The sequence below is a fragment of the Callorhinus ursinus genome, unplaced genomic scaffold, assembly GCF_003265705.2.
Source record: "Callorhinus ursinus isolate GAN/ISIS: 27379988/994484 unplaced genomic scaffold, GSC_fseal_2.0 scaffold6, whole genome shotgun sequence".
Lineage (NCBI taxonomy): Eukaryota > Metazoa > Chordata > Mammalia > Carnivora > Otariidae > Callorhinus > Callorhinus ursinus.
Window position 1 is genome coordinate 6018610 of NW_027397068.1, and position 12591 is coordinate 6031200.

At 38.6% G+C, this 12591-nt stretch overlaps 1 protein-coding gene across 1 annotated transcript in view; it reads right to left on the reverse strand.

Annotated features, from left to right (window-relative positions):
• Positions 1-12591, reverse strand: part of ME1 (malic enzyme 1) — a 193544-nt gene that overhangs the window by 101993 nt on the left and 78960 nt on the right. Inside the window, exons 4-5 of the mRNA XM_025861900.2 lie at positions 9929-10004; positions 7169-7330 (exon numbers count right to left, since the gene is read on the reverse strand). Of these exons, the coding sequence (XP_025717685.1) occupies positions 7169-7330; positions 9929-10004 (238 nt within the window). The remainder of the gene's footprint in view (positions 1-7168; positions 7331-9928; positions 10005-12591) is intronic.

Genomic DNA, 12591 nt, shown 5'->3' on the forward strand with positions numbered 1-12591 from the left:
TACCACTTCACACCAGTCAGAATGGCTAAAATTAAAAAGTCAGGAAATGACAGATGTTGGCGGGGATGTGGAGAAAGGGGAGCCCTCCTACACTGCTGGTGGGAATGCACACTGGTGCAGCCACTCTGGAAAACAGTGTGGAGGTTCCTCAGAAAGTTGAAAATAGAGCTGCCCTAAGACCCAGCAATTGCACTACTGGATATTTATCCCAAAGATACAAATGTAGGGATCCAAAGGGGTACATGCACCCCAATGTTTATAGCAGCAATGTCCACAATAGCCAAACTATAGAAAGAGCCATGATGTCCATCGACAGATGAATGGATAAAGAAGATGTGGTATATATATATAATGGAATATTACACAGTCATCAAAAGGAATGAAATCTTGCCATTTGCAACGACATGGATGGAACTGGAGGGTATTATGCTGAGCGAAATAAGTCAATCAGAGAAAGACATGTATCATATGATCTCACTGATATGAAGAATTCTTAATCTCAGTTTGTTTCCTGAGATTAAGAATTCTTCATATCAGTGAGGTCATATGATACATGTCTTTCTCTGACTGACTTATCTCACTGATATGAAGAATTCTTAATCTCAGGAAACAAACTGAGGGTTGCTGGAGTGGTGGGGGGTGGGAAGGATGGGGTGGCTGGGTGATAGACACTGGGGAGGGTATGTGCTATGGTGAGTGCTGTGAATTGTGAAAGACTGATGAATCACAGACCTGTACCTCTGAAACAAATAATACATTATATGTTTAAAAAAAAGAAGATAGTAGGAAGGGAGAAATGAAGGGTGGGAATTAGTGGAGGAGACGAACCATGAGAGACTATGGACTCTGAGAAACAAACTGAGGGTTCTAGAGGGGAGGGGGGTGGGGGAATGGGTTAGCCTGGTGATGGGTATTTAAAAAGGGCATGTACTGCATGGAGCACTGGGTATTATACGCAAACAATGAATCATGGAACACTACATCAAAAACTAATGATGTAATGTATGGTGATTAACATAAAAATAATCTTTTTTAAAAAGATAAATAAATAAATAAAAGAAAGTCATGTTTTGGATCATTTCTATCTCTTTTAAGCAACAGAAAAGTTAATTTAGAATCTAAATGCCTTCTACTCTTCCTGATATGTAAGTGCTTTATTGTTAATAGAATACAGTTGATATGTGTGTCCCAAAAGTGAATAAAATTATGAGAAAGTTAAGGAAAAGACAAAAACATATTCTGCTTTATAAATCCAACATATCTCTATTAGTTTTTGGGAAAGACAAGGCAGATGTGTACTTTAAAAAAAAAAAATCATTCTTCTAATGAACTAAATCAAATGTACTATTTCTTTGCTTAGAAATTTTGAACACCATATAACATTAGCAGAATAAACTACTTTTGCTATTGCAAATGAAACAATTTTTGTAAATTAGTTATTACAAATACCTAGGAAAGCTTTTGAATTTTTAATATTTACTTTGTAAGCAATCACCTTACTGAGGGCTCTAATTTGGTCATGATAATTTTTACTTGATTTTCTTGGATTTCATCAATAAACTTATTACCTATAAATAATGATAACTGGGTCTTTCCAGTCAGTCAACTACCCCATTTGTTTTTCTTGTCTTATTGCAAAGGCTAGCACTGTCTGAACAATCAAAGAGAATAGTGATAACAAGTGTCTTTTTTTTTTAAAGATTTTATTTATTTATCTGAGAGAGAGAACATGAGAGGGGGAGGGTCAGAGGCAAAAGCAGACTCCCTGCTGAGCAGGGAACCCGATGTGGGACTCGATCCTGGGAATCCAGGATCATGACCTGAGCCGAAGGCAGTCGCTTAACCAACTGAACCACCCAGGTGCCCCAACAAGTGTCTTGATAATTCTTTAAAATAATGCCTCTAGGGGCGCCTAGGTGGTGTAGTCGGTTAAACATCCGACTCTTGGTTTCGGCTCAGGTCACGATCTCAGGGTTGTGGGACCAAGCCCGGTTTCCGGTTCTGCACTCAGCATGGAGTCTGCTTAAAGATTCTCTCTCCCTCTTGCTCTGCCCCTCCCCCCACCCCGCATGCGTATTCTCGCTCTCTCTCAAATAAATAAATTTTTTAAAAACAATAAAAGAATGCCTCCATCACCATTAATTATGATGTTGCTAATGGTTTGAGTAGTGTTTGATATTAAAAGTATGCTGCAAGATTCAGTTTGCCAGTATTTTATGAAGGATTTTTGCTTCCACATCTATATTCATATAAGCTAGCATTTCCTAAGTGCTTACAAAATGCCAACCACAATCATACACACTCTAAGAGCATAAAATTTTGACAACTCTGTAAGGTAGGTACTCATTTTACATGAGGAAACTAAGGCACAGAAGAGCTAAGTAACTTTTTCAAGATTGCACACCTATAATGTGGTAAAGGTAGGAACATGGGTAAACATGAGACAAATTAGCAGTTTCTTATTATGTGCTATTTTTTTTTACCAGGTTTGGATATCAAGCTTATGTTCTTTTCATAAAATGAAATGTGAAGCTGTGAATTTTAATATGCTCTGGAACATTTTATAGAGTACAGGAGCTACATTTCCTTAAAAGTTTGAATGATCAAATTCATAATCTTATATGAGTTTAAAACTGAATTCTAAAATTTAGACCTATTTTCCCTTTTGTGTTTTTGTCTCTTATATTTCTGTCTAATGCTTGCATAAATCTGGTGACCTGTTTCACGAGCATTCAACCATTTTGGATAGAGCCTGATCATTTTACCTAACAGCCTAGGAGCCTCAACTAATTGTCACAAGGTGGAGGCTAGCCATGCCAGAAAAACTAACCATGTGACCCAGGGTGAGGGGTTTTGGTTCAAATGTAATCAGTCAGACTGGTACCTGAGTTCACATGTGCAATCAATCAATCAATCATGCCTGGGTCATGAAGCCCCAATAGAAACTCTGAACAGTGGGGTTACATATCAACCCCACACGTTAACACCACAGGGTAACTTGCCCCTGACTCCACCGAGAGGAAAATAGAAGCCTCACACTTGGCACCCTCTAAGACTCTCCCCTATGCCTCTCTTCCTTTTGCTGATTTTAATCTGTACCCTGTCCCTATAATGCACCATAATTGTGATTATAATAGCTTTCACTGAGATCTGTGAGTCCTTTTAGTGAATTATCAAGCCTGAGAATCAGCTTTGGGGAATGTCCCCGCCAAACTTGCAGTTGGTGTCAGAAGTAAAGACAGATGTGGGGACTTTGTAGTCTGGCTAACTCCACATACAACTAAGTTATCTTTTTAAAAGGAACAAATAATTTACTCTTTTTAAAATAGGAACTCTAGCTGATCATATATTAATATACATTTTCACCATTACTAAATATGATTTATAGAAAAATGGGAGTTATAGGCAGATAACGTAATATAGAGACTAACAATATATTGTAACTGGCAGAGAAATGGTTTGCTGACTGTCCCTAATGGTTTGCCAAATGTCCTTATCTAAGCATTTAATATATTTTGAAACTAGTTACACATGTATCTCCTTTTCTAGCTTCAGAACATCTTGCTGGCAAGATCTTAAATTATTAACTCTCTTATTACCTAGGTTTTGCTTAGGCCTTAACAGATAGTAGGTGCAGACTGTTGAATCACAGATCTGTACTTCTGAAACAAATAACGCAACATATTTTAAGAAAAAAGAAAAGAAGAAGATAACAGGAGAGGAAGAAAAGGGGAGTATGTCAGAGGGGGAGACGAACCATGAGAGATGATGGACTCTGAAAAACAAACTGAGGGTTCTAGAGGGGAGGGGGGTAGGGGGATGGGTTAGCCTGGTGATGGGTATTGAGGAGGGCACGTTCTGCATGGAGCACTGGGTGTTATGAACAAACAATGAATCATGGAACACTGCACCAAAAACTAATGATGTAATATATGGTGATTAACATAACAATAAAAAAATTAAAAAAAAACAGATAGTAGGTGCTCAATATTTGTCTAATTCAAGTGAATCTATATAATGGAATTTGAAGAGTTTCGGAAAGGTCTCTCAGGCTAAAAAGATATTCTCAGTGACCTGTCGAAGAGTTAAAATTCTACTACTCATTTTTTCCCTAATATCTCCAAAAGTCCACTAGCAATAAGTAAAAAATCTCTAGAAATAACACATAGTATTTTAATAACAGATTCATTTAAATTATCAGATTATTTTATAATTTAGTAACTTGAAAATGTTTCCAATGTAGTAAGCACCAGGCCATGTTTAATGAGAGAAGGGCAAAAGAAAGCAAGATCTACACCAAAGTAAAGTAAGAAATTTGATGAAGGATCAGGGGATATGGATTCTGTAGGCTGAGGGGGTAGGACACTGGACAGAAATAGAATAACATAAAAGCAGTGGATGCCAAAAGAGGAAAGCAATACTAGGAATACTAGCAGATAATGTGAGAAAACTCATGACAACTGGCCAATTTGACAATTTTAAGACCTATTTTCATGAAATAAAGTATTTCTTGTGACTAAAACAACGATCAGTGCGAGAGTCCTAGTGTTATGGTGTAATCATTAGTGCATAAATTTATGTCCACATTACACTGACAACCTCTCAGTAAAAGACCCAAGTTTAGGGGTGCCTGGCTGGCTTAGTCAGTGGAGCATGTGACTCTTGATCTCAGTGTTGTGGGTTGGAACGCCACACTGGGTGTGGAGATTACTTTAAAAAATAATAAAATCTTTAAAAAACAAAACAAAAACCCAAATTTAAAACTGAATTCTTACATTTTTGCATGCCTTTCTCATCACTCCTCACTCCTCTTCATCTCCCCCTAAATTCTTAAGATGTTCTACAGATTTTGTAATTTTAAACATTTTATTTATTTACTTATTTGAGAGAGAGAGACAGAGAGAGTGCACAAGCAAGAGAACACAAGTGGGGAGAGTGGCAGAGGGAGAGGGAGGAGCAGACTCCCCACTAGTGGGGAGCCCGATGCGGGGCTGGATCTGGGACTCCAGGATCATGACCTGAGCCAAAGGCAGATGCCTAAGTGACTGAGCCACCCAGGCCCCCCCAGATTTTGTAATTTTAAGCTTTACTTGATGTCACTGCAATTTACCACAGAAGAATGTTTTTTAAATATATGAAAAAATAAAGAGGAAATCTTAATGTTCAATGTATATACATAATTTTTGGATGATTGTTCCAAGAGGTCAGCTTTGATAATTTCTAAGTCATTTCTATTAGTACTGAAAAAGAAAATATTGGATAAGCAGTGTGCTTTTATCAAAATGTTTCCTTTATAAAGGTTAAATGAGCACTCACATATATAGGAAGTTAAGTATTATAACTTTCTCTATTAATGAATATCAAAACTGTTCAAGTTAATATTATACTATTAATGGGTCAATTGCTTTGAAGGGAACAAAAGACTATAAAAACTACATATTCTACCTTTAATTTCTGTATCTATCACCATAACTGAACCTAAATATTAGCAATAAAGGATGAGCAAAAATATGTACTGATAGACAACTTTAAGATTCTAAAATACTGATGCAGGAATGAGAAACAAAAAATTCCAAATCATCAGGGGCACCTGGATGGCTTAGTTGGTGAGGCATCCAACTCTTGATTTGGGCTCAGGTCAGGATCCCAGGGTCCTGGGATTGAGTCCTGTGTCCAGCTGCCCACTCAGCAGGGAGTCTGCTTGTCTCCCTCTCCCTTTGCCCCTCCCCCAGTACTCTCTCTTAAATAAATAAATAAACCTTTAAAAATATATAAAAAATAAAGAATACATCAGATAAAGGGCTAGTATCCAAAATCTATAAAGAACTTATCAAACTCAACACCCAAAGAACAAATGATCCAATCAAGAAATGGGCAGAAGACAGGAACAGACATTTTTCCAAAGAAGACATCCAAATGGCCAACAGACACATGAAAAAGTACTCAACATCACTCGGCATCAGAGAAATCCAAATCAAAACCTCAATGAGATACCACCTCATACCAGACAGAATGGCTAAAATTAACAAGTCAGGAAACAACAGACGTTGGCGGGGATGTGGAGAAAGGGGAACCCTCCTACACTGTGGGTGGGAAGGCACGTTGGTGCAGCCACTCTGGAAAACAGTATGGAGGTTCCTCAAAAAGTTGAAAACAGAACTGCCCTAAGACCCAGCAATTGCACTACTGTGTATTTACTCCAAAGATAAAAATGTAGTGATCCAAAGGGGCACGTGCACTCCAATGCTTATAGCAGCAATGTCCACAATAGCCAAACTGTGGAAAGAGCCTAGATGTCCATCAACAGATGAATGGATAAAGATGCACCCATCAAAAAAATGAAACCTTGCCATTTGCAATGACGTGGATAGAACTAGAGGGTGTTATGCTAAGCAAAATAAGTCAATCAGAGAAAGACAATTATCATATGATCTCACTGATATGAGGAATTTGAGATACAAGGCAGAGGATCATATGGGAAAGGAGGGAAAAATGAAACAAGACAAAACCAGAGAGAGAGACAAACCATAAGAGACTCTTAATCTCAGGAAACAAACTGAGGGTTGCTGGAGTGGTGGGGGGTGGGAGAGATGGGGTGGCTGGGTGATGGACATTGGGGAGGGTATGTACTATGGTGAGCGCTGTGAATTGTGTAAGACTGATGAATCACAGACTTGTACCCCTGAAACAAATAATACATTATATGTTAATAAAAAATAATTTAAAACTTAAATTAAAAATAAAAATAAATTCCAAATCATCTACCACAGGTTTAAAACAGACTTTTAGAACAAGATTTCATAGTGATTAAACTTAGTAAGTCCTTTGCAATTAGTTCCTACATAGTACCAAAATAGTAATTTTGAAAAGAAACTGTGATCTCCCAAAGTAAAACATACACTCTATAGACTAATGGTGTGAATGTTCATCAAAGAATAAAGCACTAAGCATGCTGGTAAAAGATCAATCACATTATAGAGAAGGGGAAGAAAAAAGGAAAAGAGAAAAGAATAAGCTTCTTGTAATAGTTGGGGGATCAGTTTGAGGAGGGAGGAGGAACCAGACAGAAAAGAATGAATGTCATGAAGTTCTGGAAAAAAGCTAATAATACAAGAGCTGGTGCTATATTTTAAGGTGTACAGCTGTCTTACAGACCTAAATTGTTTACCTCATTTTCTGTTCCCACATCCAGAGTAACAGGCAGACATTCCTGAGGATTCATCCCTCCGCAGGCTGTATACAGCGCCAGCTTACCGACAGGGATGCCCATTCCATTACAGCCAAGGTCTCCCAAGCCAAGAATACGCTCTCCATCAGTCACCACAATAGCCTAGAAGAGAAAGAAAAAGTACCTACTAATAGATGTTTACAAATCTAGGGGCACAGTTCCTTGTCTCTGGCTTCTGAAGTTAATACTTATGTGATGGAATATTAAGCTGTCAAAAAATATAAATTGAATACACATCTAAGAGATTTCATATGATCTTAAGGGTGGATGATTGGAGAGAAGAAATAAAGTGGATATACATTTTTAAACGATTTTTAAAAAATACAGATATATGATTACTTTGGTCAGTGAAGAAAGAGACAGTATGCACATAAAGATTCAGATGCCTTTGGGGCAAGTGGGAAGAGCACAGGGAAACAGGAGCTCAAAGTGGGAACTAAAGTGAAACCAGTCCCATCCACTTTGAGCACAATTTTGGGAGTGCCCTTATTAAATAATGCATAATTGTTGAGTAGCCCCCAAATGCTCTGATGTTTAGTTTATGCATCTTGGCACCATCCTCCTATTTTCACAGCAATGTTGATCCATCCTCTTTAACTCCTACAACCACTGGATATTTTTCTACCATTTCTGAAATATACAGAGTACATACAGTCTGCTACTTCTCTTACCTGATAATCTTCCACTAGGCTTAATGAATTTTGTTTAGTTTCTTTCCAATCACCCTGAATATCTATAAGCCATCCATTTTAATCATGAGGAGACTTTATTTCTATTTTATTTGATATCTGTACAAAATTAATGCATCTAGCATCCTTGTTCTGTGATTCATGGCCATTACACGAATTTAAGCAAAACCAATCTTGTGAAACACAATTTATTAGATTTTCTCTAAATTCCTACACTCATCGTTTCCATGGAGCCTTGGGAAAATGTCAGTCATTTGACCTTAAACAGATGAATTAAATCTTCTGTTTCTTATTTGTAAAACAGGAATAATAAAGGTACTTTTCAGAAGAGCTGCACAAAAATAGGAACCAACTCTTTTGTTCACTACTGTGCACCAACACCATGCACAGCATGTGGCACATAGTAAACAATGAATAAACATTAGTTAATTGAATAAATCTGTGATTCAATAAAATGAGAACATGATATACAAAGTACTTACCCTACATAGTACCTGGTACATCGCAAATTCTCAACAAATTGTAGCTATCAAGACTACTATTACCATCAAGAGCATTATGCAGAGTCATGGTATTTTAGAAGGGGAATTTAGAGTATATTCAGTCCATCTCTCTCATTTTATAGATTCGGAAACTGAAGATCAGAGAACTGAAATCATCTGCCTAAGGTGGTCGACCTGGTTAATACCAAAGAATGGGAAACTGGGTACGTTAACTCCTAGTACAATGTTTTTCCACTATACCATAGAGTAGAACATATTTTAAAATATACTTTTGAGATCTTTTCAATTTTCTGTTCACCTATATTATGCAGCTCTTAAAGAACTGCTTTAAAAATATATACATTTGAGAAGTGGGTGAAAATTATTTTTGCATACTCCATAAAGCTGATCTTTGTCAAATTTTCCATGTCTAATTGCAAAGTGTCAATAGGTTATGCTGTTTTGAAAAAAGGAGCCAGGGAAGAGACAAGTACATCTCACTTTCCTTCGACAAGGAAGGCCGTAGAGAACATGCTTAAGAGCAAGGGCTCTGCAGCCTGCTTTCAGTTCCCATCACCACCAGACACTACTGTATAGCCTGCCCCTCCTTCCTTTCCTCACTGAATTATCATGATAATTACAAGAGTCAATCCAGGTAGTGTCCCACACAGAAGACTACTAAATGTTGGATACTATCCTTATTTTATTTTCATTAGATCACTCAGAGAGGGGAGTCAGATGAACTACTGAAGGTCATAATGATAAAGGAAGTGAATTAATGGATTGTTTTTTTTTTGTCTGCCTGTTCCTCTTAGTGGATGATCAAACCCAACAAATGTGAAAAGGGACTTTGCTTAAAGAAATTCAGAGGCAACTTCAACATTTATTCAACATTTATCATCAATGGGTCAAGAAATACTAAGAAAGCAGACAGAAATAATAGGGATACTGAGTCTCTAAACAGTACCAAAATAAAATTAATCCAGTATGCAAAAATCAAAGAGATATAAAGTAGGTGACATTCACTAGAAAAGACAATGAATGCTGATGTGAAGAACAAAGGCAAAAAGGAAATGTAGATAAAATTAAATGTCCTCATAACCTGCAGCCCATTGACAAATATTTGAGGCAGGCAGAGTATTACATTTCCTCAGGAACTCCCAATCTTAATGTTAATGCCTTGCTAGAAGAAAAAACAACCTTAGCCTGACAATAGCCAGGACTCCAGGATCCTGTGAGTCTTTGTTAGCATATGAAAATCCTTTTGGAAACTTCCCTTGTCTTTACCTCCCCCAACTCTGTAGTATACAATCAATTGTTCCTCACAATCCCAGGTCAGTCCTTTCTGCTCACAGGTCCTGTCCCCAGGCTTTTAGCACCAGAACCGTCTTAAGAATTCTTTCCTGGCCGTCGGCTCCGAACTCCAACATTTCCACATCAAATGCTATCTGATATCATGAAAATTATCAATATGTTATGGAATAGGAAAAAGAACAAATTTGCCATAGTGGAAAAATTAGATGACTTACCTTGATGACATCTTCTGGCCATGAATTAAGAACTGAAGCAATATGCCCTCGATCATGGATACTAATGAAGAGACCTCTGACAGAAAAAAAGGAGTTTTAATTTACTTCAGACTTGCCAAAGTATCACTAACTTTTAAAATTTTTTCAAATCAGTTTAATACACCTCCATTTTTATCAAACTAGTGAAAATTACTTCCTTAAATAAAAGCTAGAAATCTTATAAATAAGGGAGAAATTACTTTAAACAATGTACTGACATCCATAATAAAGGTAGATTCATTCTTACATTACATATTCCTAAATATTTTGTAATTAAAGAAGCATTCACTGTTTATATAGAGAATTTAAGTAGCATTATCAATTTGACTCATAGATTCATTTAGTTTTTTATTAAATAATATCTGTAAAACCACCTAGAAAAACATGAAGCCGGTATAAACAGGCATTTTCAGTATATAATCCACTTACTACATATTCCACAGTGTGAAGATGAGAGCCTGTATTAGAAATGGCTTTAGTGAGTGACTAATGCTGAGCAGTCCTTTCATGTGAAACGTACTTGATTTTTTTTAAGTTCAAACATCCAAGTTATAATTCTTTGAGTTGCTGTTTGCAACTGTTTTTTAGACTCAACTGAAGTCTTTAACACCCGTCTCCCATTCCCTATGAAAGTCTAACAAGGAACTAAAAATTAAACTTAAAAATAAATTTTAATTTCTTAATCTCATTTAAAAGTTTACTTTAGTATTGTTAAATGTAACTCAAATACAGAGAACCACATACAACCAATGTACAGCTTAATGAAATTTTATAAGGCAACCACCCTTGTACATAACACCCATTTAAACAGAGAGAGTCTTGTCAGTTTTCCAGAAGCCTTCCACGTTTCTCCCAATCAAAACCACTCCCTCTTCAGAGTAACAACTGTCCTGACTTTTATGGCATCATTTAATTTATAGTTCTATCATCCAAATGATAAGCCATCCCTAGACACTACAATTAGTCTTCTAAAGTTTCCCATAACCTGGATTTTGCTGATTACATTCCTAATGGTATAGATTAACAAATTAATCTTTCTTCCCTACTTCTTGAGAAATTGGTAATTGAATCTAAATACTTAATCTGATTCATATCCAATTTTTTATAAGACACTTCATGGTCTGGTGTTACTAGAAGACACATAGAACTATTACCAGCTAGGTCCCAAGACCTGACCTTTACTGCCCACCTGCTTGTATCCACCAATCTTTGTTCCACATTTTTCCTAAAGCTCATCTTTCCAGCTTCTCTCTTCAGCAAACAGAAAGCAAAACCACCCCTTGAGCCATAACAACTGTCCTGGCAAGACCTCCAGCCGGCCCAGACCAGCCAGACTTGTTTAAACTTAACCCCTGACTTGGGTCTACACATATGGACCATGGAGTGAGCTCTAAAATGATCAACAACTACCTTTACCCCATTATAATACTAAAATCTCTACCCCAGGAGGAGCCTCAGCTCCATTTACATAATATGTGTATAGCCATGTTTCCTTAATGACATATGTGCGACCTTATGCCTGCCTCTACTTACAAAAACAAGGCTTCCCTATCTAAATATTGACGCCACCCCTAAATAAAAGGAATCCATCCAGGGGAGGAGCAAGGTGGTGGAGGAATAGGAGACCTAAATTTCGTCTGGTCCCAGGAATTCAGCTGGATAGGGAGGAAACCATTGTGAACACTTACGAACTAAACAGGAGATCAAAGAAAAGAATAGCAGCAACTCTCTGAACAGAAAAGCGACCACTTTCTGGAAGGTAGGAGGTGCAGAGAAGTGAATCTGAGGTGATATTCACGAAGATAGATGGCGGGGGAGGGGTCCTCCATTAGCCGCTACTGGCAAGTGATAGAGCAGTAGAGCACAAAATCGGAACTTTTAGAAGTCGGCTCCGCTGAGGGATGTCGCTCCAGTGGCTAAGCGGGGGGGGGGGGGGGAACACTCACGGGACAGTGTGGTCTCAGGACCCTGGGGGGTCACAGAAAGATCACGGGTGCCTGAGTGTGGGAGAGCTCCCAGGGATCGGAATGGGGAAGCCGGCTGCAGAGACGGAGCCGAGGAGTGGGCTCTCAGCTCGGGGTTGCTGTAAACCGTGATCTGCGGCACAGTCGGGCCACTGCTCTTCCAGCAGGGACTCAACAACCGGCAGATCCGGGGAGACTCCCCTTCCTCCCCTGGGGAGGAGCGGTGCAGGAGCGCACCGCAGGGATCTGCTGGGTTTTGAGACTCCACACTGGGTCGTGTGCCAGAGATAGAAATGCTCAGTCACAGGCCAGGTGAGCACGGAGAGCGGCCAGAGACCGGGAGATGGGAGTGATTGACTGCTTTTCTCTGGGCGCTCACTGAGGACTGGGGCCCCGAGTTCTCGGCTCCTCCAGCGGAGATTGGGAGGCTGCCATTTCACTCTCATCCTCCAAAGTGTTATGGAAACCTTGCAGGGAACAAAAGCTCCCCAGAGCAAACCCGAGCAGATTACTTAGCCAGGACTGGCAAGGACAGGGCAATTCCGCCTCCAGCAAAGACATTTGGGTACCACGGCAACAGGCCCCTCCCCCAGAAGATCAGCACCAACAGCCAGCCAAGACCAAGTTTACCCATCAATGAGTAAGGCAGAACTCCAGCGC